Here is a 23,264-nt window from a genome sequence, read left to right as displayed (position 1 = left end):
CCCCTAACCAAGTTGCTGCTTGAATTTACCCCCTTCAGGTTATAAACAAGTGTAGGAGCAGCACTTTGCCTATGAAAGTTACAGGCTGTACTTTTAATTGATTGGGACCCTATGACTAGTACTTTAGCAATACATTTAATAAATCACCCTTATTCTCCTAATGGTGCAAATAAAACATGTCTGTGGAGTATGGTGTTTTACCCAGTAGAGTCAGGTTGGTCTCCAGTCTTTGTGCAGACTCCAGTAGAAGCTCCTCTCTGTTCTCTATACTGGTCTCCGCAAACGCATGACGCTTCAACCAAACCTCATACTCCTCCTCCTCCAAAACCTGTCAGCACAATAGAATAAACCCTACAAATAGCACTGTTGGGCGATTTTTAAAAGCCATAGTCAATCAATCAACAACATAATACTTTTAGCAAAAATATTTAACTTTATCTTACAATCTGTGGATACTATGCGAATAGAAAAAGTTCAGAATCTTTGTAAAACATCACAGCACAGTTGAAAAATATATGGCACGTGGAAATCAAGCAAGGCTGGTCTATGGTGGACTTAGAGTAGCTGAGGGGTGGGATTAAAAGCTCATGATCTATAAGAGTTATGAATGAAAATACTATATAATGTGTCCTGGGTCTGTCTGAGTACTATGTATCCAAATGTAATATACATTTTTTTAAATATATATTTCTGTTTAAGTAATATTGTGTATGAAGTAAAAATGTGTTAAATGTACAGTACCAGTCAAAAGTTTGGACACACCTAATCATTCAAGGGTTTTCTTAATTTTTTACTATTTTCTACATTGTAGAATAATAGTGAAGACATCAAAAATATTAAATAACACATATGGAATCATGTAGTAACCAAAAAAGTGTTAAATAAATCAAAATAGATTTTAGATTCTTCAAAGTATCCACCCGTTGCCTTGATGACAGCTTTGCACACTCTTGGCATTCTCTCAATCAGCTTAATAAGGACTGCTTTTCAAACAGTCTTGAAGGACTTCCCACATATGCTGAGCACTGCTTTTCCTTCACTCTGCGGTCCAACTCATCCCAAACCATCTTAATTGGGTTGAGGTCAGTTGATTGTGGAGGCCAGGTCATCTGATGCAGCACTCCATCACTCTCCTTCTTGGTCAAATAGCCCTTACACAGCCTGAAGGTGTGTTTTGGGTCATTGTCCTGTTGAATAACAAATGGTAAGCGCAAATCAGATAGGGTGGTGTATCGCTGCAGAATATTGTGGTAGCCATGCAGTTTAAGTGTGCCTTGAATTCTAAATAAATCCCTGACAGTGTCACCAGGAAAGCACCCCCACACCATCACATTTCCTCCTCCATGCTTCACGGTGGTAGCCACACATGCAGAGATCATCCGTTCACCTACTCTGCGTCTCACAAAGACATGGTGGTTGGAACCAAAAATCTCAAATTTAGACTCTTCAGACCAAAGGACAGATTTCCACCGGTCTCATGTCCATTGCTCGTGTTTCTTGGCCCAAGAAAGTCTCTTCTTCTTATTGGTGTCGTTTAGTAGTGGTTTCTTGCAGCAATTCGACCATGAAGGCCTGATTCACGCAGTCTCCTATGAACAGTTGATGTTGATGTGTCTGTTACTTGAACTCTGTGAAGCATTTATTTGGGCTGCAATCCAAGGTGTAGTTAACTCTTAACTCTATCCTCTGCAGCAGAGGTAACTCTGGGTCTTCCTTTCCTGTGGCAGTCCTCATACGAGCCAGTTTCATCATAGCACTTGATGGTTTTTGTGACTGCACTTGAAGAAACGTTCAAAGTTCTTGAAGTTTTCCGGATTGACTGACCTTCATGTCTTGATGAAATGGTTCTTGCCATAATATGGACTTGGTCTTTTACCAAATAGGGCTATCTTCTGTATTCCATCCCTACCTTGTCACAACACAACTGATATGCTCAAACGCATTAAGAAGGAAATAAATTCCACAAATTAACAAGGCACACCTGTTAATTGAAATTCATTCCCGGTTGACTACCTCATGAAGCCGGTTGAGAGAATGCCTAGAGTGTGCAAATCTGTCATCAAGGCAAAGGGTGGCTATTTTGAAGAATCTCAAATATAAAATATATTTTGATTAACACTTTTTTGGTTACCACATGATTTCATATGTGTTATTTTATAGTTTTGATATCTTCACTATTATTCTACAATGTAGGAAATTAAGAGAAACCCTGGAATGAGTAGGTTTGTCCAAATGTTTGACTGGTGCTGTATATGTAACAAAACATATGTAACAAAAAAAACTTTTTATATATTTTATCCTCTGAAGATGGGTCAATAAAAATCGAATAAAAAATAAAACACCTGTTTGCACAAGTCACCAGTCAACCACTGCGACATTTTTGGGTAATATATTCTTGGTTTGTTTGATAGGTTTGTGAAAATAATGTAATCTTCTGAGTACAATAAACTATTGTATTGTAAGCTGGTACAGAAAGCAGAACCACTGTAGACGTCTGTACCCTTTTAGCGATGCAGAGGGTGCGAAGGCCTTCCCTGGCGTAGTTGTCTAGGTGTTTCTGGGTTTGTTCTCTGATGTGACCCTGCCTGCTCTCTGACTGCTCAGCACCTTTAGGTGACTCTGCCAGGTCCATGATGACTGAGTCGGCTCCCTTGGTGTAGACCACCACCTGCTTGGTGAGTGGGTGGCGGACCACCACAGACATCCTCTTGCGGGTGGAGTCGAATGGCAGGATGTGGAGCAGGCGCACGGCCAGGCTGCCCATCCCCGGCAGCTCCACCAGAAGGCGCTCCAGCGAGTGTCCCCGCAGGATGCAGTGGTAGGCCCTTGCCGCGTGGACCAGAGCCGCCTCGTCTGGGCTCTCCGCCTCATAGATCAGTTCGTCTGCCCCAAATTCACCGGGAGGGTCTTGGGCTCCGTTAGAGTTCTCCAGCCCGCTCCAGGCCCCTGGGTTGAGTTGTACAATCTTGTCCTCTTCGCCTTTCCAAGAGCCATGTTCTCTCTCCTCATCCCCTTGGTCCCCATCCTCTCCAGGGGGTCCAGCCAGCCCTGGTTTGATCATCAGGATGGAGGCCTCAAAGTTAGGCTCCCCATCTGGATCTGTACCCCTCTTGGTGGGGATAGGGGAAGGGCTGGGGGTGAAGGAGGCTGGCTTGCCCCTGGCGAAGAGCCTGCTGGTGAAGCTGCGAGTACTCTCTGTAGTGTGTGGAGGAGAGAATGTGGAGAAGCGGGGGAGGCTGAAACGCTGGAACAGCATCTTGATGTCCTCCAGGGATTTAAGGGGGGTACGGGAGACCTCAGGCACCTGGACCTGGGAATGCAATTGGCAAGATAATTATAAAATGGAATTGGCACCAATCCTGTTCTAACATGTACATTTTTGTTATATTCAATGTGTGCTTTCCCCCTTCGAGGACTACAAATGGACATTGTTTGGAGTTAAAACATTGCAAATATGTACCATTCTTTTTAAAATTATTAGAATGAGGCTATGTTACATACCACATGGCGGGGTTGGTTGGGTGAGGACACCACCACCGTGTTGCAGATGGCCAGAGCCATGAAGAAGTCCACGATGTAGGTGAGCTCCATACTGGCGTCCGTCAAAAGGAAGAGCGGAGAGGACAGACAGTTCAGCTTCTGCACCAGGAGAGGGTCCGGGACTACATCCTTCTCCTAGATGGAAGATAGGAATTAGACAAGTCATACCATGCTGTCAGTTGTGTGTGATTCAACTAATCACCAAGTCTTTGATTAGCTGAATCAGGTGTCTTCGTGCTTGGCTAGAACAAAAAAACTTGCATCTTCGGGGGGTCTCATTGCGAATGACTAAAGAAACACTGGGTGTACGAGTCTCACCATAGGGCTGCTGAAGGCGCTATGTCGGGGCAGGGTGGGGCTGGGGGTCTCCTCCCCCTCCCCTTCGGAGTGGCCTGTCAGTGTGTGCAGGGACACGGAGCTGCGGTTGCAGCTGAGCGACTTGCAGCTCAGGGACTTGGCGCTGGCACGTGACTTGAGCGTGTGGGAGCGGCCCATCGCCTCGTCCTCCTCCTGCTTGTACACTTCAAGCCTCCGCGCTGACAGAAAGATAGACACAGAGGGACGAAAGCAATTGTTAAATACATTGTACAAATCCTTAGTTTCAGGGTATCAAACATTCACAATACCATCTCTCATTAGTGCCCCTGGTAGTGGTGTAGCAAAATTAAATTAACCTTCTCACCATTTTCCTCGTGGGGGTACTCCACCCCAGCAATGGTGCAACGCCGGAACACCATCTTGTTCTCCGTCAGTGTGCCAGTCTTGTCTGAGAACACATACTGGATCTGACCCAGGTCCTCTGTGATGTTCAGGGCTCGACACTGGATCCTGGAGTCCAGGTACTCATTGTAGAAGTCCATGTCGTTCTGGATGAAGAAGATTTGACCCAGTTTGACAATCTCGATGGACACGTACAGGGAGACAGGGATGAGCACCTGCCGAGGAGAGAATGGAATATAATTTAGAGCCAGGAAGTTTTCATATTGACTCACAATGTTATGACATTTAGTGTGCTACCTACCTGTAGTACTATGATCATGGTCCAGAACAGGTAGAAGCCAGCCAGGGCAGGAGATGTGGTGTCAGGGATCAGAAAGGAAGCTTCTTCCAGGTTCCTGAGCCAGAGACCATGGCCTGAGGGGCACAAAGAATTATATAGATGCGGTCAAAAGACTTGTTTACAGAAACTATATAGCTAGGGTAAAACAGCCAATACCAATAACTGTGTGGTAGGACACGATGAGCATTGTTTTCATATAGATTTGGTTAGCAACCAAATACAGCTGTACAGACACGTGTTCATATAGGTGTGATAAGTTATACTGATCAGTACGGACCTATAGCTGCGGTCAGACACATGATGACCAGCAGGACAACGCTCCACAGTATGTCCATGTTCATCCTGCGCTCCAGTTTACTGCGTTTATACCGCGGTCCACTGTTGTTCTTCATGGCTTTGGTCTCGTGACCTGTGTTCAAGATCACACAACACAAGCATGGCTGTATACATGTACAGTATATCACAAAAGTGAGTACACCCCTCACATTTTTGTAAATATTTGAGTATATCTTTTCATGTGACACTGAAACACTGAAGAAATGACACTTTGCTACAATGTAAAGTAGTGAGTGTACAGCTTGTATAAATTTGCTGTCCCCTCAAAATAACTCAACACACAGCCATTAATGTCTAAACCGCTGGCAACAAAAGTGAGTACACACCTAAGTGAAAATGTCAAAATTGGGCCCAAAGTGTCAATATTTTGTGTGGCCACCATCATTTTCCAGCACTGCCTTAACCCTCTTGGGCATGGAGTTCACCAGAGCTTCACAGGTTGCCACTGGAGTCCTCTTCCACTCCTCCATGACGACATCACGGAGCTGGTGGATGTTAGAGACCTTGCACTCCTCCACCTTCCATTTGAGGATGCCCCACAGATGCTCAATAGGGGTTAGGTCTGGAGACATGCTTGGCCAGTCCATCACCTTTACCCTCAGCTTCTTTAGCAAGGCAGTGGTCGTCTTGGAGGTGTGTTTGGGGTCGTTATCATGTTGGAGTACTGCCCTGCGGCCCAGTCTCTGGAGGGGATCATGCTCTGCTTCAGTATGTCACAGTACATGTTGGCATTCATGGTTCCCTCAATGAACTGTAGCTCCCCAGTGCCGGCAGCACTCATGCAGCCCCAGACCATGACACTCCCACCACCATGCTTGACTGTAGGCAAGCCACACTTGTCTTTGTACTCCTCACCTGGTTGCCGCCACACACGCTTGACACCATCTGAACCAAATAAGTTTATCTTGGTCTCATCAGACCACAGGACATGGTTCCAGTAATCCATGTCCTGTGGTCTGCTTGTCTTCAGCAAACTGTTTGCGGGCTTTCTTGTGCATCATCTTTAGAAGAGGCTTCCTTCTGGGACGACAGCCATGCAGACCAATTTGATGCAGTGTACGGCGTATGGTCTGAGCACTGACAGGCTGACCCCCCACCCCTTCAACCTCTGCAGCAATGCTGGCAGCGCTCATACGTCTATTTCCCAAAGACAACCTCTGGATATGACGCTGAGCACGTGCACTCAACTTCTTTGGTCGACCATGGCGAGGTCTGTTCTGAGTGGAACCTGTCCAGTTAAACCGCTGTATGGTCTTGGCCACCGTGCTGCAGCTCAGTTTCAGGGTCTTGGCAATCTTCTTATAGCTCAGGCCATCTTTATGTAGAGCAACAATTCATTTTTTCAGATCCTCAGAGAGTTCTTTGCCATGAGGTGCCATGTTGAACTTCCAGTGACCAGTCAGTATGAGGGAGTGTGAGAGCGATGACACCAAATTTAACATACCTGCTCCCCATTCACACCTGAGACCTTGTAACACTAACCAGTCACATGACACCGGGGAGGGAAAATGGCTAATTGGGCCCAATTTGGACATTTTCACTTAGGGGTGTACTCACTTTTGTTGCCAGCGGTTTAGACATTAATGGTTGTGTGTTGAGTTATTTTGAGGGGACAGCAAATGTACACTGTTATACAAGCTGTACACTCACTACTTTACATTGTAGCAAAGTGTCATTTATTCAGTGTTGTCATATGAAAAGATATACTCAAATATTTACAAAAATGTGAGGGGTGTACTCACTTTTGTGATATACTGTATATGTGGTTTTATGGTAGACCTGGGTCAAAATACCCTGTGTTAGTGGCTGTCGAATAAACATGAAGAGGTGATAGTACCCTTACAACAGAGAAATTTGTTACAATGAAATTGCATAGGCACTGAAATGCAGTGCATAAGATGTCAGAGGTTGATTCTCCACTGTATCACAATAGCCAATGCAGGAAGATGAGATGAATGCATGAAATGCGTGCATAGAAAGCCCTTGCTGGTACCAGAGCTGGTGTAACAGTATACTTGCATGGATTTTGTAGTAATAATAATGGAAGCATAAACCTTATCTTACTGAGCAGAGACAGGTTTAGCCTGCAGTGGTCAGCCCTCCCTGATGTGTCTAATGGGGACAAGGCATAAAAGGAGCTGGAGGCAGGCTACACTCCTAGCAGCCAACACTGATATAGACTATGGGGGCAGGACAATGTGGTAGTTCTATAAACCTCTTAAATGTAAAGCCCCCATATTTGGGGACCCTATTTGATTTGCTCCATTCAATTCAGTCTGATATGAGAACGATAGCCCCTATCTGCAAAAGTAGAGTGTCTGCGGAAAGCTGAGTATCTTGGCTATTGATCTGTGCCTTAAAATCTTTGGTGTGACTTACTACCATATATGGGCAGGCCGAGCCGATTACCTCATTTCAATATGTCTGCTACCTACATTCGGGTTAGCTTTGTGAAGCATGAACAAAACAAACATTGATTCACACCGAAAGCCGGGACTCCACAGATCATGTGGATATCTTATTTGTCTGCCTGTGACCTACCGTTAATGATCACCAGCCCACAGAGTCAAACATTTTATTTTACACAACATTTTCACCAAACATCTTACAAGGTAAACTTCCATTTGTGTTTGAGCTATAGCTACATGGGGGGTATGAAATTAATCCCTAGGTTGGTAGGAACAGATCTAGCCTATTACCAATGTTATCTGATGATGCATGACTTAATGGCAACATCGAATGTCCACCGAGTGACTACCTTTGCGCATGACATGTGTCCTGGTTACGCGCAGTGTGCATCTATTACACAGGGGATTCATTGACAGTCTTGTAGCCAATGAGATATGCTTTCCAAGGCTATGCAAGGCCTAGAACATTTTATGCGTAATGCGAACTGTTGCTACCTGCCTCAGAGACGAGCACGCTACATTACATTATATTGCAGCACCGAGCACGCTACATTATATTGTAAACAGATTTTCATTGGTTTAAATTTGATCACTTTAGCATAAAAGATGGCTCAAAAGTAAATAGGTAAAAACTAAGAATATATTTCGAACAAGAAACTAAAAAGAAGGAAGCTATAAATACGTATACCGACATAGAAGCTTTGAATAAAATACTGGAGCCGGACTCGGATCAGGGGAGCGATTTGCTCGTCTCGGCCGACGAAGATTTCTTTCTAGAAGGATTGGATCCACTTTTGACTATGATTTTCGTATTTATACGTTGTCTGATTTTTGTGCTTTGGATTTAGTTTACAAGTAATTTCAATGCTATATAATTCCAAAGTAGTTGTCGGTATCATATTAGTTCACTGTTTGCTGTTCTAAATTTCATCATTGTAATAGTTTGAGGGGCCACTAAGGCGGCAGCGTAGCCTAGTGGTTAGAGCGTTGGACTAGTAACCGAAAGGTTTTAAGATCGAATCCCCGAGCTGACAAGGTAGAAATCTGTCGTTCTGCCCCATAACAAGGCAGTTAACCCACTGTTCCTAGGCCGGCATTGATAAGAATAAGAATTAAGGTATAAAATAAATAAATCCTCATGGCCATTGTTTGTGGTTCTCACACCTGCCTTTGTCTCCAAAGTGTTACTGTTTGCATTGTGTCTGTGCTTCACACCCTCTATGTGAGTCACTGTACAGATAAAGTTTAGGCTTGGTGTTTTTACTTCACAGCAATGTTTTGTTAATTTTGTCAACTGTAATTTTGTGTGTCTTAACAATATATCCCTTTATTGTATTCACCACAGAGTGGAGGATGCAGATTATTTGGATGATGACGTTTGGGAGCCACCCCTCCCCAGCTAGCGTCCCCGCTGGTCAAGGCTTCACCCTTCACTGCTATGTCAATCACCCCGTCTGATGGTTCTACATCAACTTTTCATAGACCTCTTGAAAAAGAAAATAGAGACTTGTGGCACCATTCGTCCTAACAAAATCAGTTTCCACAAGACCAAGGTAAACGACATGACAAAGACAGCGGAGAGCGGGACCATACGTTCTATCAGGACTAACAAGCTGCTTTTTGTGAAACGGAAGGACACTAGGGAAGTAACCATGCTCACACAGCATAAGGCATTCAATAACATCCATGTCTCAAGGAGGGTGAAAAGGAAGAATGTCTCTATTCCTGTTTCTGTGAAGGACTACAATGCCAGCATGGGGGGTGTCGACCTATCTGATGCTCTGATAGGCTACTTCCAGGCTACTTCCAGGTCCTCCATAAGACAAGGAAGTGGTATAATACATTGTTTTTACCACTTTGTGGACATTGCTACAGTAAATTATTTCATTCTCCACAAGCAGATGGCCAAAGCAAAAGGTCAAACCCCTCTCTCCCAGTTGGCCTTCCGAGAGCAGCTGGTGTTAAATGGGTGAATTGAGGGCCCAAAGCAACCTCACAACCATCACAAAATGGAAATGGCAGTTCACTTGTTTCCTGGCGGAGAGGGACTGCTTCAAAGACTATCAGGGCATGCACAAGCTATGGTGAAAGTGAAATCCAATCATCTATACCTGGATTGTAAAACGAATGCCATTTGTAAATAGTTCAGCTTATTTCTATTTTAGTGAAGGACACGTGTGTAACCAAGTTTGTTTGATAAGACATTTGTATATATTTTTGAATGTATATTGGTTGCTTTTATAAACAGTTCATTTGTATGTGGGACCAATATATTGGATATGCCTAGGCGAAAAGTTCAGGCACTTTGGAGAGGTTAAAAAAACACTTGGATATCCCCTGTATGTTCCCCGATACCTCCACAATGTTAGAGGTTGGTGTTGTAGAAACTTTTACTTTTAGGCACATCCAGTGTGCAAAAACAGTGCAATTACCACATTTGGAAACTTTGGAAAGGTTGAAATGACACTTGAATGTACCCTGGATACCCCCTAACACCACCACAATGTTTGAGTGAGGTTGATATGGTAGAAATTGTGTTTTTATACTGAACAAATAGCATTTAGGGATTGGAAATATGTAATAGAACTGGAATTATCTCATTTGCAGACATGTCACTTTGGAGAGGTTTAGGGACACTTGGAAACATCCCATGACCACACCTGACACCACTTACTAAAAAATCTGCCCATTTCTAGCTGTTAGGTCTATCAATCCCATTGTTCACATGTTGTGGAAGCCATCTGATGCATTTCCAGCTCTGGGCATCAATAATTCACTTATAGCTTGTCAATTAAAGATTACTTTCAAAATAAAAAAACGTATTTTGTGTGTGCTTGATCTTGTGTATTCTGAACTATGTAACTCCTTCTGATCTTTTCCTCAATCTCCCAGATGTCTTTCCAAATATACCAGAATCATGTAATTGCACATGCATAGCAGTTACTTTTGGGTATGTCTATTTAGATCTAAATTTTGCCATTACATCTAAGAGGTTAACAGCCATTATCCATAAAGGCAGCATTATATAGGCTTTATGACAGACGGTTCAAGTACAGGGTTGAGTACACTAGAGGCAGATTATACTCTCACAAGCATAGCCTGTTACATCAGGGCTGCACCACAACTCCAGTGGTCAATGGCCGCAGTCCTGCTGGTTGCCCAGGTATAACTTGAAATATGTGGACACCTGGGTTGGATAATGGGACACTCCAAACCCTAGCGTGTGGTAGACCTGGGGATAGAGGAGTGTTTCACCCTCTTACCTGCATAGACCACGATGCCTATGATGGTCTCTGTGTTGCGGATGGTGCAGCTTCGCAGGAGGAGGTTGTCGTTGTGTAAGCCCACACGAGCATTACTGGGGTGCTCCCTGTAAAAAACATGAAAGTTACCTTGCCTTTCAAAGGTTTATAAAGTTAAGTCTGTTTCCATACAGTATCTGTAGTCAATTAAACCGGACTAAAATGAGACTCACATGTAACCTCGGAACCGGCTGAGGTCGTTGTTGGGGTTCTCGCATTCAATGCGGCTGTGGAAGTTCTCTGGAGTCAACTCGGAACCCTGAAACAGATGACACTCACACGCTGTAAATATTTACAATTTCTACTAGGCAATCTGGTTAGAACTTTAAGAGTACCTTGTGAAATTCTGCAGTTATTTTCCTGCTAGACCCAAGGACAATATTTGTCTCAAATGTTTTGCTTTCTTCTTCTTCATTACACCATACCTTTACAGGAAGTGTACAGCTTTTTATACATATATACAGTACAGTTGTGTAATGCAGGTAAATCACAGCTTCTTGCATCATGTTTTATCAAACTTTTTATTATTGTACCACTCCACCTTCAGCTGTACAATAAACGGCAGTGTTTTGTTTAGGCAGGCGCGAGGCACCCTGTCTCTTGCAAGCATGATGCTTTAACCTCAATTATTTAAAAAACTGAAGTGTAATCATGACAATGATAACAGCATGTTCAAACCAATGAGAGCGATGTGAGCCACATACTTGTGGCAGATCTCTGACCACCTGTCTCTGTTTGAGGTTGGTCTCCCCGTCCAGGTTGGCCGTCTCGATGTAGCAGACGCCGTGGAGGTCAGAGGAGTACAACAGCAGCATGTCTGCAGGGATGATCTCGTTACAGGACAGACGGACAAAGTCCCCCACGCGGACGTCCTGCCAACGCTGGTCCACATACGTTTGCTGTTTCCTATCGTAAAACATACCACAAGATAACCTGTTAACTGCTTGAGTGCACAGAGTGGGACCATGTGGGTACTATCAAATATGACGAAGGCCTGAAGACCCTCTGTGGTTGAAACGTTGCTAGCAATACCACAGGAGCAGAATTACAACAAAATACAATATTTCATACATATGAACAGTATTCACACAAGCAAGGGAGCATGCCTTTAACCAACCATTAAAAGCACCTAAAAACAGACATGGTTATGTATTTTACACATTTTAAAAAACTCTGGAAGACAACAATAACCCTGCACTTTTTTTTGTTGACATTTCAGTCGGTGACCTCTCTCAAGACAAGACCGTGAGGTAATCGTGTGTGTTGGAATAATCCTTTACAAATTAACTGAACTATGGGGCTCAGCACCACAAGAGAGACTTTAAAATGAAAATGTATTTAAGACAACCATGAATTTAACTGCATTTAACCTGCTCATTGTGTGTTATGGTCTGGGTCAAGATTCAATTGTGTGTACAGTCAGTGTGTGTGCTCCTTTGAAGCAGGGAGTGTGGTGTGTTTTTGGGTACACAGTAACATGCACATGACGGAACCACGCCAACTGTAATGCTACCCGTAGCTGGTAGGGTGGGTGTTAACAAACAAGTCTTCAAACCAATCACAGGGCGTGAGTGTAAGGCTTCTCAAACACACACTGTTCCACCAGACTGGTGTGTGAATATACTTTAAGGTTAATCATTTATCTCATTGTCTACCACTACCACCTTTTCCTGGCAGGAACTGGGAGTTTTCTGGTTAGAGACAATTACTGTAATAATGTGGTTTGTTTACATTCACCCAACATGAAAGAGTATGTTGAATAAAGTATGTTGGTGTGGATAGGCTATAGGGATTTTCTGGCCTCACTATACCTGAGGCTGTGAGCTATTGCATGGTGGGAGAACAAACAGGCTCTCTACCACTCACTCCTAGACTCTGGAAAAGGGAATAGGTTTCAACAAGTGAGAACTCAGCCATTGAACATTGATTTTCTCTTGTCAAGGCCTTATGTGCAGAGAGCCATCAAAGGAATTGAGTGAGTGATGTGTTTGTCCATCTCTCACATGGCACAATAATTATGTTTTACAATCACAGATCATATGATTTACCTTTTGTAGAGAGGTAGAGATTGTCAATTTGTCCTACTTTCAGTTCAGCATATAACTGCTCTAGTTTGCAAGCTAGTCAGTTCGATGGTACCATATACAGCCCTAGTAAGTATAAAAAAGAAGCTGCAGATCTATAGGTCTGTAGGTTTTGTTTACATGTTAAAGTAGTTGTCACATAACTACCAGTCAGTTTGTTAACCTGTTATCTCACACTTATCCATGCTTTGCAATATTCCCAGACCAGTATGCTTATATAGCTATCAGAATGTTTACCTGTTCCAGAAACATACAGTATCAGTATGTTTTACCTGTCATAACAGAGCAGTTTACCTAATAAAAGCACACGTACAGTATGGTGTTTGTTTTCCTAATAACTACAGTATAAACGGATCTTGTGCATTTCAAACCGTTTTCAGTCAGTTTAACCAGTTTGTGAGCAGTAGTAATTCCATTTGCTCCAATTCAGAGATAATGAACAGCCCTTTGCTCTATGCAGATCTACCATGAATGTACACTGAGTGTTGAAAAAACATTATGAACACCTGCTCTTTCCATGACATAGTTTTACCTGGATTCACCTTGTCAATCTATGATCCCTTATTGATGTCACCTGTTAAATCCACTTTAAATCAGTGTAGATGAAGGTGAAGAGACAGGTTAAATCATTTTTAAGCTTTGAGACATGGATTGTGTATGTGTGCCATTCAGAGGGCAAGACAAAATATTTAAGTGCCTTTGATCCGGGTATGGTAGTAAGTGCCAGGCTCACCAGTTTCAGTGTGTCAAGAACTGCAAAGCTGCTGGGGTTTTCACGCTCAACAGTTTCCAGTGTGTATCAAGAATGGTCCACCATCCGAATTGAAGCTGTTTTGAGGGCAAAAGGGGGTGCAACTAATGTTTTGTACACTCAGTGTACTTACCTGATGTAAACCTCACAGATGCATCCGTTGACGATCTTGTCTGATTTGTCTCTTCTATAGTCTTCCCAGAGATCCTTCACGGCTGTCACTGACAGCACCAGGAGAATGGGAATAATGCTAGATGAAAGGCATTGACACTGGGATAAAGTTCAGAGCTGCCAGGAAGAGGAAATAGACATTTGCGAAGCGGTGGAGTTGTTCAAACAGGTTCTTGGGGACAAATGAGAGGAAGGAGTACTTGGTGGTGTTCACCTTGTTGCTGCTGTATGACTTGAGGACTTCCGTCAGCTCTTCATCCTCTGTGAGGGAAGACACCACCGTCCTTCTCTTCCTCCCCAGTTGGTCATTCGGATTGGAACTTTGTCCTTGGACTGGCCACACCAAGCTGTACATGATTCCTAAGACCAGTGAAAAACTCCACCAGTTCAAATCCAGAGGGTTTACTTACTGGTAAACTTGACTTGAATCCAAGCCGACCTTTGTATCTCTCCAGCATTCGCAGCCACTCACGATCGACCGAGCTCTGCCTCTTGATACACATGCCCATTCTGTTTTACTGTCGTTGTCTATCCTGATCCAGGATGCGGAGTCTCCAGGGTGAGGTTTAGATAGAGAAACGATATCTACTTTGCAGGGGAGAGCTTAACCTCTTGAGCTTAACTCCTTGATCACTATCACTACACCTCACTGCCTTAACTTCGTATGGCTGAAGGGCAGTATTGAGTAGCTTGGATGAATAAGGTGCCCAGAGTAAACTGCCTGCTACTCAGGCCCAGAAGCTCAGATATGCATATTATTAGTAGATTTGGATAGAAAACACTCTGAAGTTTTAAAACTGTTTGAATGATGTCTGTGAGTATAACAGAACTCATATGGCAGGCAAAAACCTGAGAAAATATCCAACCAGGAAGTGGGAAATCTGAGGTTTGTAGGTTTAAGTCTTTGCTTATCCAAGATACAGTGTAAATTTGGTCCGATTGCACTTCCTAAGTCTTCCACTAGATGTCAACAGTCTTTAGAACCTTGTTTCAGGCTTCTACTGTGAAGGGGGAGCGAATAAGAGCTGTTTGACTAAGAGGTCTGGCAGAATGCCATGAGCTAAATCATGCGGGCGGCCATGAGAGCGAGCTGCATTTCTTTTCATTTCTAAAGACAAAGGAATTGTCCGGTTGAAACATTATTGAAGATTTATGTTAAAAACATCCTAAAGATTGATTCTATACATCGTTTGACATGTTTCTACGAACTGTAATATAACTTTTTTGACTTTTCGTCTGGACTAAGTGCCTGCGCCCCATGAATTTGGATTTGTGAACTAAACGCGCGAACAAAAAGGAGGTATTTGGACATAAATTATGGACTTTATTGAACAAAACAAACATTTATTTTGGAACTGGGATTCCTGGGAGTGCATTCCGATGAAGATCATCAAAGTTAAGTAAATATTTATAATGCTATTTCTGACTTCTGTTGACTCCACAACATGGCAGGTATCTGTATGGCTTGTTTTGGTGCCTGAGCACTGTACTCAGATTATTGCATGGTGTGCTTTTTAAAAAATCTGACACAGCGGTTGCATTAAGGAGAAGTATATCTTTAAGAGACCAAAAGAGCCACTCTTCCACACTCCATCACATCATAAACAACTCAAGTTTAACTTTTATGACTTCCTAGATGGTCTGTTAAACTCTGGACAGCACAAAGGAATGGATAAATGAGTACCCCATAGATTATCTGTGCTGTATGTATGGTGCTCCTTAATACCACATACAGTAACACAGACAACTGAATCTACAATAATCAACATCAGATCCAGGATCACCGGTCTTCAGCGTTAGGCTCTGTGAGAAAGGTGTTCATGTTTGCTATGCTTATGGTTATACAGAACTGTAGGCTGTATCATGTAAATTGCTACTTCACCTTTGATCCTACTTTCACAGTAAGCCCCAGTATGCAATTCATGGTGCTTTGGTGCTGATTAACACAGTGCACTGTGGGATATGAAGTTTGTGTTCAAGACGTTTTGAGACCTTCAATTTGAATGCTAGCATCATAAAATCAATAAACCTGTCGTAATGCTGTAATTTCTCTGCTAACTAAGAACATTTTATTAAACCAGTAATAATTACTGTTATGTAACACGATTGCTTTTTCCGTATGTGTATTGTGTAATAACTAAAAAGGCTCAACTCCATAACTATAAATGTAGTAGTATGTAACAACACAGTGACTGTTCCCCTTAAAAAAGATAAACACAGGCCACTATTGTCCAGCCGGCCCACTCACCCGCTGTATACTGTGGCTACGTTGTTGTTGACCTTCTGGTCAAAACGGTAGCGGCGGTAGTCCTCCAGGGCATCCTTGATGGCGATGACGATGAGCACCACTACCAGGGGAATCATGGTGATCTCCTTCTGAAAGGCCTCCACCACCGGGACCCAGTTCAGCATCACCAGGAACAGGAAATATAGGTTGGCCACCCTGATGAGAAGAGGCAATAGTGGTTTGATAAATTCCACATCGACCCTTTAAGGCAGGGTTTCCCAAAGTAAGGGTTGCGACCACTGTGCTATAAGAACAACTGGAGACTGCGTTTAAGATGTCCGACCGTTCTTTTTAAGGTAATCTACCCATGTTCGCATTAGCCAATTCATGGACTGTCTATATCCAGGTTGCGTCTGGTTTATAAGGACCAACATCACATGTGCACTCTGTGCGCACAGGGAGCAGAGCGAGCAGTGACGATGTAATCACGTCACCCAAAAACATGGCAGACATTGGATGAATATTTAAAAAATGTATCTTCGGCTGTGAGTGATGGAGAGAAAAAAAACGGCCTCAGCAACAATTATTTGAATAATTCAATGGATGTTTTGTGCAAAAGGTGATGACTAAAGTATTTTCTTCTGAATTTTCTAATCTAACTTCTCTATGTGGCAGTCTATGGAAATTGTCTTTCTGGGCCAGGCGTCACTAAAACTGCAGTTCCGAAGCAAAACTGAAGGAGCAGTCGAAACAGTGCTTCTAGACCGGAACACTGGCCCCTTGGTTGGGACCCCATGTTGGGTCACCTGATATAAGAATTGGGTCATGATTACGTCAGTAACCTCCAGCAGCCACTAGATGCGGTTATAATAAAAAGAGAGGTTTCTGTTTTCTTCCTACGAATGTGGCTCTTTCTTTTGAATGGTTTAAGCTACAAAATATAATGACCATCACTGAAAGATAAGACTCTCCGGAAAACGTAAATACGTAAGTACTGTTTTCCTCTGCTATGCCCACAAGCCGTTAGAACTGAGTGGACAAGACCAGGCACTAAATCAGACTGGGGGAAAAACAACATAAATGATTTATCAATGACTTTTCTACACAGAAGATCATACAACATTACTGCCTAATGATCTTCTGAATTTCCCAATACATTTCAGTCACTTCAAACCATTCTGCCTTCTGATTGAAATACTGTCAAAAATACTGTCAGAATAATTTGCAAAATACATAGCCCAAATAAAACAAATACACATCTCACTGGGCTAGGATGTCATTTCAACGTCTAATTTTGATTTACATTTGGTTGAGATGTCAAATAACGTGAATTCAATGTGAAATCAAGAAAACATTTCACCATGTCATTGGATTTGGGTTAAAAGGTGGGTGAAAAAAATACTAAATTGCCTTACGTTGATGACTTTTTGCAAATCCAATCAGTTTTCCACATTGATTCAAAGTCATAAGATTTAAATTTTTTGTTGAAATTACGTGGAAACAATGTTAATGCAACCAGTTTTTTCCCAGTGAGATTGTTAGTTGATTACATTTATTTTATTTACATAGTGGGGTCACAAAAATGTTTTGAGACCAAAAAAGTTTTGGAACCCCTGCGCTAAGGTTACCCTTATGGGTGCACTGCAGTCTCCATTTGGAATTGGCTCATTTTGAGTTAATTCACAACGTACATGATTACCAGATTATAATCAAGTGCCTCTAAGGCACTCCTGCTTGATGTGAGTTAATTCCCGACATCGACAAACATGATTGAGAGATTATAATCAACTATGATCTACCCCATTCCCTGTGTAAGTCAGCATGTGGTTAGGGATCCCTCTCACCTGTGGAACTGCTGGAACAGGTTCATGGGAATGAAGCTCAGAAGGCTGTACTTGGTGGTGCGGATGCCGTTGCCCTGGCATCCCTTGGAGATGCTGTCGTACTCATGCTGGTGGGGTCCGTGCCGGGCGATGACCGTCCTCCGTTTGCCAGTGAGCCGCTGTGCGTTGTGGAGCTTCGGGGAACTCTTGGTGGGCACGGCGTCAGGGGCCGAGTACCTGCCTCGACCTGACTCTGCGGCCACCAGCTGCTGCCAGCGGTGTCTCACCCAGTGGATCTGCTCCATAGGCCCAGTGGCCTGGGCACCCTACACCCAGGACCCTGCACCCTCCCTGGGCCTGGGTGGTCAGACCTGATCCTCTGGTTCCTGAGGGCCGCTCACAGTGCAGTTCTACTAAAAGAGAAAAATACAAAACAATCAGAAAGGTTTCAAAAGTAGTGACTTTGTGGGGAAAGAATTAGGACAGATAGTAGGTCAGCTTCTTAGCTATGTACAGGAATCTAGAATTTCACCTGAAAACCCAACTAAACAGCAGTAAGGTGAAGAAAAAAACCTAATTTGAAAAATACACATAAGGAAAGATAAGATAACTTATGAAGGGGCACCCTACACCCAGGACCCTGCACCCTCCCTGGACCTTGGTGGCCAGACCTGGAGAGATGTTTTAGCTAATATTTCCAATACTTTGCACTAATCGCTAATTATAGCCCTGTACTGTTAACAATGTTGTTGGGAAGATTAGGTTAGCTGCACTTATTAGTAGAGGCCGCTCAGTAAATGTGGAAACCCCTAAGCAATTATTAGGGCCCCTTTCAAACAAGTGTGCATTCATCACTGATGTACTGTATAGGTTAATATAGACTGTTTGTGTTTCACCAACTGACCTATTTAAGATAACATTTTGTTAACCTTTTCAAGTTTTTCTCGAGAAGTCTGGTCTGCTCCAAGACTGCCAGTGTGTCAATGCTTTGAAAGACTTCCTTTGTCTTAATCATGTTCCGGTCTTCTGAATAGGTGAAACTCTATTGATGCTCTATTTTAAGGCACGCTAGCTAACACTAGCCTAGATATTCTAAACCAAAGGCTTTAATATCAGTAAACTAGGGAATAGGATGTAAAGAGGCTTCTAAAATGAGATACCCATAACCCAATGTGACAAGCTGTCCCTTCCCCCACCATTGCAAATGGCTGATTTTATCAGGCTCGGTGAGTCATAAGCATATTCAAGAAAACATGGTGGATTAGGCTGAACTCTTGAAGTGTATGAATACTTATTCTCAGGAATGTGGATTTGCCACACACGAGAACTAGACCCCTGAAGTTATATCAGTCGCTAATAATATAACTTAAGAGCACATGATAAAAACTGGTTCTTTTAGTAACAGTAATTCTGTGAGTTTAGGCTTACTTGTTCATAATAACATAACAGTGAGACCCGGCCTTAGCATACAACTGGGAAATCTGTTCTTCCACTAACCTCATTGCAACTCCCCTCCAAGTCTCCGACCACTACCTTGTATCCTTTTCCCTCTCGCTCTCATCCAACACTTCCCACACTGCCCCTACTCGGATGGTATCGCGCCGTCCCAACCTCCGCTCTCTCTCCCCCGCTACTCTCTCCTCTTCCATCCTATCATCTCTTCCCTCTGCCCAAACCTTCTCCAACCTATCTCCTGATTCTGCCTCCTCAACCCTCCTCTCCTCCCTTTCTGCATCCTTTGACTCTCTATGTCCCCTATCCTCCAGGCCGGCTCGGTCCTCCCCTCCCGCTCCGTGGCTCGACGACTCATTGCGAGCTCACAGAACAGGGCTCCGGGCAGCCGAGCGGAAATGGAGGAAAACTCGCCTCCCTGCGGACCTGGCATCCTTTCACTCCCTCCTCTCTACATTTTCCTCTTCTCTCTCTGCTGCTAAAGCCACTTTCTACCACTCTAAATTCCAAGCATCTGCCTCTAACCCTAGGAAGCTCTTTGCCACCTTCTCCTCCCTCCTGAATCCTCCTCCCCCTCCCCCCCCCTCCTCCCTCTCTGCAGACGACTTCGTCAACCATTTTGAAAAGAAGGTCGACGACATCCGATCCTCGTTTGCTAAGTCAAACGACACCGCTGGTTCTGCTCACACTGCCCAACCCTGTGCTTTGACCTCTTTCTCCCCTCTCTCTCCAGATGAAATCTCGCGTCTTGTGACGGCCGGCCGCCCAACAACCTGCCCGCTTGACCCTATCCCCTCCTCTCTTCTCCAGACCATTTCCGGAGACCTTCTACCTTACCTCACCTCGCTCATCAACTCATCCCTGACCGCTGGCTACGTCCCTTCCGTCTTCAAGAGAGCGAGAGTTGCACCCCTTCTGAAAAAACCTACACTCGATCCCTCCGATGTCAACAACTACAGACCAGTATCCCTTCTTTCTTTTCTCTCCAAAACTCTTGAACGTGCCGTCCTTGGCCAGCTCTCCTGCTATCTCTCTCAGAATGACCTTCTTGATCCAAATCAGTCAGGTTTCAAGACTAGTCACTCAACTGAGACTGCTCTTCTCTGTATCACGGAGGCGCTCCGCACTGCTAAAGCTAACTCTCTCTCCTCTGCTCTCATCCTTCTAGACCTATCGGCTGCCTTCGATACTGTGAACCATCAGATCCTCCTCTCCACCCTCTCCGAGTTGGGCATCTCCGGCGCGGCCCACGCTTGGATTGCGTCCTACCTGACAGGTCGCTCCTACCAGGTGGCGTGGCGAGAATCTGTCTCCTCACCACGCGCTCTCACCACTGGTGTCCCCCAGGGCTCTGTTCTAGGCCCTCTCCTATTCTCGCTATACACCAAGTCACTTGGCTCTGTCATAACCTCACATGGTCTCTCCTATCATTGCTATGCAGACGACACACAATTAATCTTCTCCTTTCCCCCTTCTGATGACCAGGTGGCGAATCGCATCTCTGCATGTCTGGCAGACATATCAGTGTGGATGACGGATCACCACCTCAAGCTGAACCTCGGCAAGACGGAGCTGCTCTTCCTCCCGGGGAAGGACTGTCCGTTCCATGATCTCGCCATCACGGTTGACAACTCCATTGTGTCCTCCTCCCAGAGCGCTAAGAACCTTGGCGTGATCCTGGACAACACCCTGTCGTTCTCCACCAACATCAAGGCGGTGGCCCGTTCCTGTAGGTTCATGCTCTACAACATCCGCAGAGTACGACCCTGCCTCACACAGGAAGCGGCGCAGGTCCTAATCCAGGCACTTGTCATCTCCCGTCTGGATTACTGCAACTCGCTGTTGGCTGGGCTCCCTGCCTGTGCCATTAAACCCCTACAACTCATCCAGAACGCCGCAGCCCGTCTGGTGTTCAACCTTCCCAAGTTCTCTCACGTCACCCCGCTCCTCCGCTCTCTCCACTGGCTTCCAGTTGAAGCTCGCATCCGCTACAAGACCATGGTGCTTGCCTACGGAGCTGTGAGGGGAACGGCACCTCAGTACCTTCAGGCTCTGATCAGGCCCTACACCCAAACAAGGGCACTGCGTTCATCCACCTCTGGCCTGCTCGCCTCCCTACCACTGAGGAAGTACAGTTCCCGCTCAGCCCAGTCAAAACTGTTCGCTGCTCTGGCACCCCAATGGTGGAACAAACTCCCTCACGACGCCAGGACAGCGGAGTCAATCACCACCTTCCGGAGACACCTGAAACCCCACCTCTTCAAGGAATACCTAGGATAAAGCAATCCTTCTGCCCCCCCCCCCCCCCCCCCCTTAAAATGATCTAGATGCACTATTGTAAAGTGGCTGTTCCACTGGATGTCATAAGGTGAATGCACCAATTTGTAAGTCGCTCTGGATAAGAGCGTCTGCTAAATGACTTAAATGTAAATGTAATGAAATGCAAAGGCTGTCAATTCTGTCAAACTAAAGAAGTAAAACTGAAACAAAAAAGTAAAAAGGAACTGAGAGGAATGGATACACGATCCATATAGCCTAGTACTTCCCAGGCATAGACTACTAAAGCCTTGACTTATTCCACATTTTGTTGTGTTACAGCCTGAATTCAATAGATTTTTTTTCAATACCCCATAATGACAAAGTGAAAACATGTTTGTTTTTTATTTGAGCAAATATATTAAAATCAAGTACAGAAATGTCTCATTTACATAGGTATTCACACCCGAGTCAAAACTTTGTAGAACCACCTATGACAGCGATTACAGCTGTTGGTCTTTCTGGGTAAGTCTGTAAGAGCTTTCCACACCTGGATTATGCAACATTTGCTCAATATTATTTTCACATTTTATCAAGCTCTGTCAAATTGGTTGTTGATCATGGCTAGACAACCATTTTCAGGTCTTGCCATAGATTTTCAAGTAGATTTAAGTCAAAATTGTAACTTGGCCACTCAGGAACATTCACTGTCTTTTTGATAAGCAACTCCAGTGTAGATTTGGCCTTGTGTTTTAGGTTATTGCCCTGCTGAAAGATGAATTAATCTCTAATCTCCAATTAATCTCCAATCTATAAGATTTTGCCTGTGTTTAGCTCTATTGCATTTCTTTTTTACCCTGAAAAACTCCTGTCCTTGCGGATTACAAGGATACCCATAACCTGGAGCCGCTTCTATGCTTGAAAATATAGAGAGTGGTACTCAGTAATGTGTTGTTGTGGTTAGAGCGTTGGGTCAGTAACCAAAAGGTTGCTGGATCGAATCCCCAAGCTGACAAGGTAAAAATCTGTTGTTCTGCCCCTGAGCAAGGCAGTTAACCCACTGTTCCCCGGGCGCCAAAGACGTGGATGTCGATTATGGCAACCCCTGCACTGCTCTGTTTCAGAGGGGTTGGGTTAAATATGGAAGACACATTTTAGTTGAATGCATTCAGTTGTACAATTGACTAGGTATCCCCCTTCCCTTATTGGATTTGTCCTAAAAATAACATTTTGTATTCAGGACAAAAAGTAAATTGTCTTGCCACATTTTTTGCAGTATTACTTTAGTGCCTTGTTGCAAACAGGATGCATGTTTTTTGGGAATATTTTGTATTATTCTGTACAAGTTTCTGTCTTTTCACTCTGTCATTTAAGTTAGTATGTGGAGTAACTACAATGTAATTGATTCATCCTCAGTTTTCCTATCACAGCCATTAAACTCTGTAACAGTTAACAATTGGCCTCATGGGGAAATCCCCGAGTGGTTTACTTCTTCTCCGGAAACTGAGCTAGGAAGGACGCCTGTATCTTTGTAGTGACTGGGTGTATTGATACACCATCCAAAGTGTAATTAATAACTTCACCATGCTCAAAGAGATATTCAATGTCTGCTTTTTATTTTTTACTCATCTACCAATAGATGCCCTTCTTTGCAAGGAATTGGAAAACCTCCCTGGTCTTTGTGGTTGAATCTGTGTTTGAAATTCACTGCTCGACTGAGGGATCTTACAGATAATTGTATGTGTGGAGTACAGAGATTAGATAGTCATTCAAAAATCCTGTTAAACACTATTATTGCACATCGAGTGAGTCAATGCAACTTGTTAAGCAATCTTTTACTCCTGAACTTGTTTA

General features: G+C 43.8%; 1 protein-coding gene and 1 long non-coding RNA gene across 7 annotated transcripts in view; one reads left to right on the top strand and one right to left on the bottom strand.

The window, feature by feature from the left end:
* Nucleotides 1-10,182, top strand: part of LOC129811809 (uncharacterized) — a 36,370-nt gene extending 26,188 nt beyond the window's left edge. For all 4 annotated transcript variants that reach the window (XR_008752945.1, XR_008752944.1, XR_008752943.1 and 1 more), the window contains one exon: nt 8,690-10,182. This is a non-coding gene — a long non-coding RNA (uncharacterized LOC129811809). The remainder of the gene's footprint in view (nt 1-8,689) is intronic.
* LOC129811805 (phospholipid-transporting ATPase VD-like) overlaps nt 1-23,264 on the bottom strand; it is a 31,704-nt gene that overhangs the window by 5,274 nt on the left and 3,166 nt on the right. For 2 of the 3 annotated variants that reach the window (XM_055863439.1, XM_055863437.1), the window contains exons 2-13: nt 17,724-18,115; nt 15,901-16,095; nt 11,351-11,552; nt 10,820-10,905; nt 10,608-10,714; nt 4,878-5,009; nt 4,562-4,674; nt 4,223-4,475; nt 3,859-4,076; nt 3,502-3,675; nt 2,501-3,310; nt 202-328 (exon numbers count right to left, since the gene is read on the bottom strand). In XM_055863439.1, coding sequence (XP_055719414.1) covers nt 202-328; nt 2,501-3,310; nt 3,502-3,675; nt 3,859-4,076; nt 4,223-4,475; nt 4,562-4,674; nt 4,878-5,009; nt 10,608-10,714; nt 10,820-10,905; nt 11,351-11,552; nt 15,901-16,095; nt 17,724-18,007 — 2,701 coding nt within the window. In that variant the 5' untranslated portion in view covers nt 18,008-18,115. The remainder of the gene's footprint in view (nt 1-201; nt 329-2,500; nt 3,311-3,501; nt 3,676-3,858; nt 4,077-4,222; nt 4,476-4,561; nt 4,675-4,877; nt 5,010-10,607; nt 10,715-10,819; nt 10,906-11,350; nt 11,553-15,900; nt 16,096-17,723; nt 18,116-23,264) is intronic. The other variant, XM_055863438.1, reaches the window with a different exon arrangement.

Source organism: Salvelinus fontinalis, chromosome 15, assembly GCF_029448725.1.
Source record: "Salvelinus fontinalis isolate EN_2023a chromosome 15, ASM2944872v1, whole genome shotgun sequence".
NCBI lineage: Eukaryota > Metazoa > Chordata > Actinopteri > Salmoniformes > Salmonidae > Salvelinus > Salvelinus fontinalis.
This window is presented reverse-complemented; position numbering and strand designations above follow the sequence as displayed.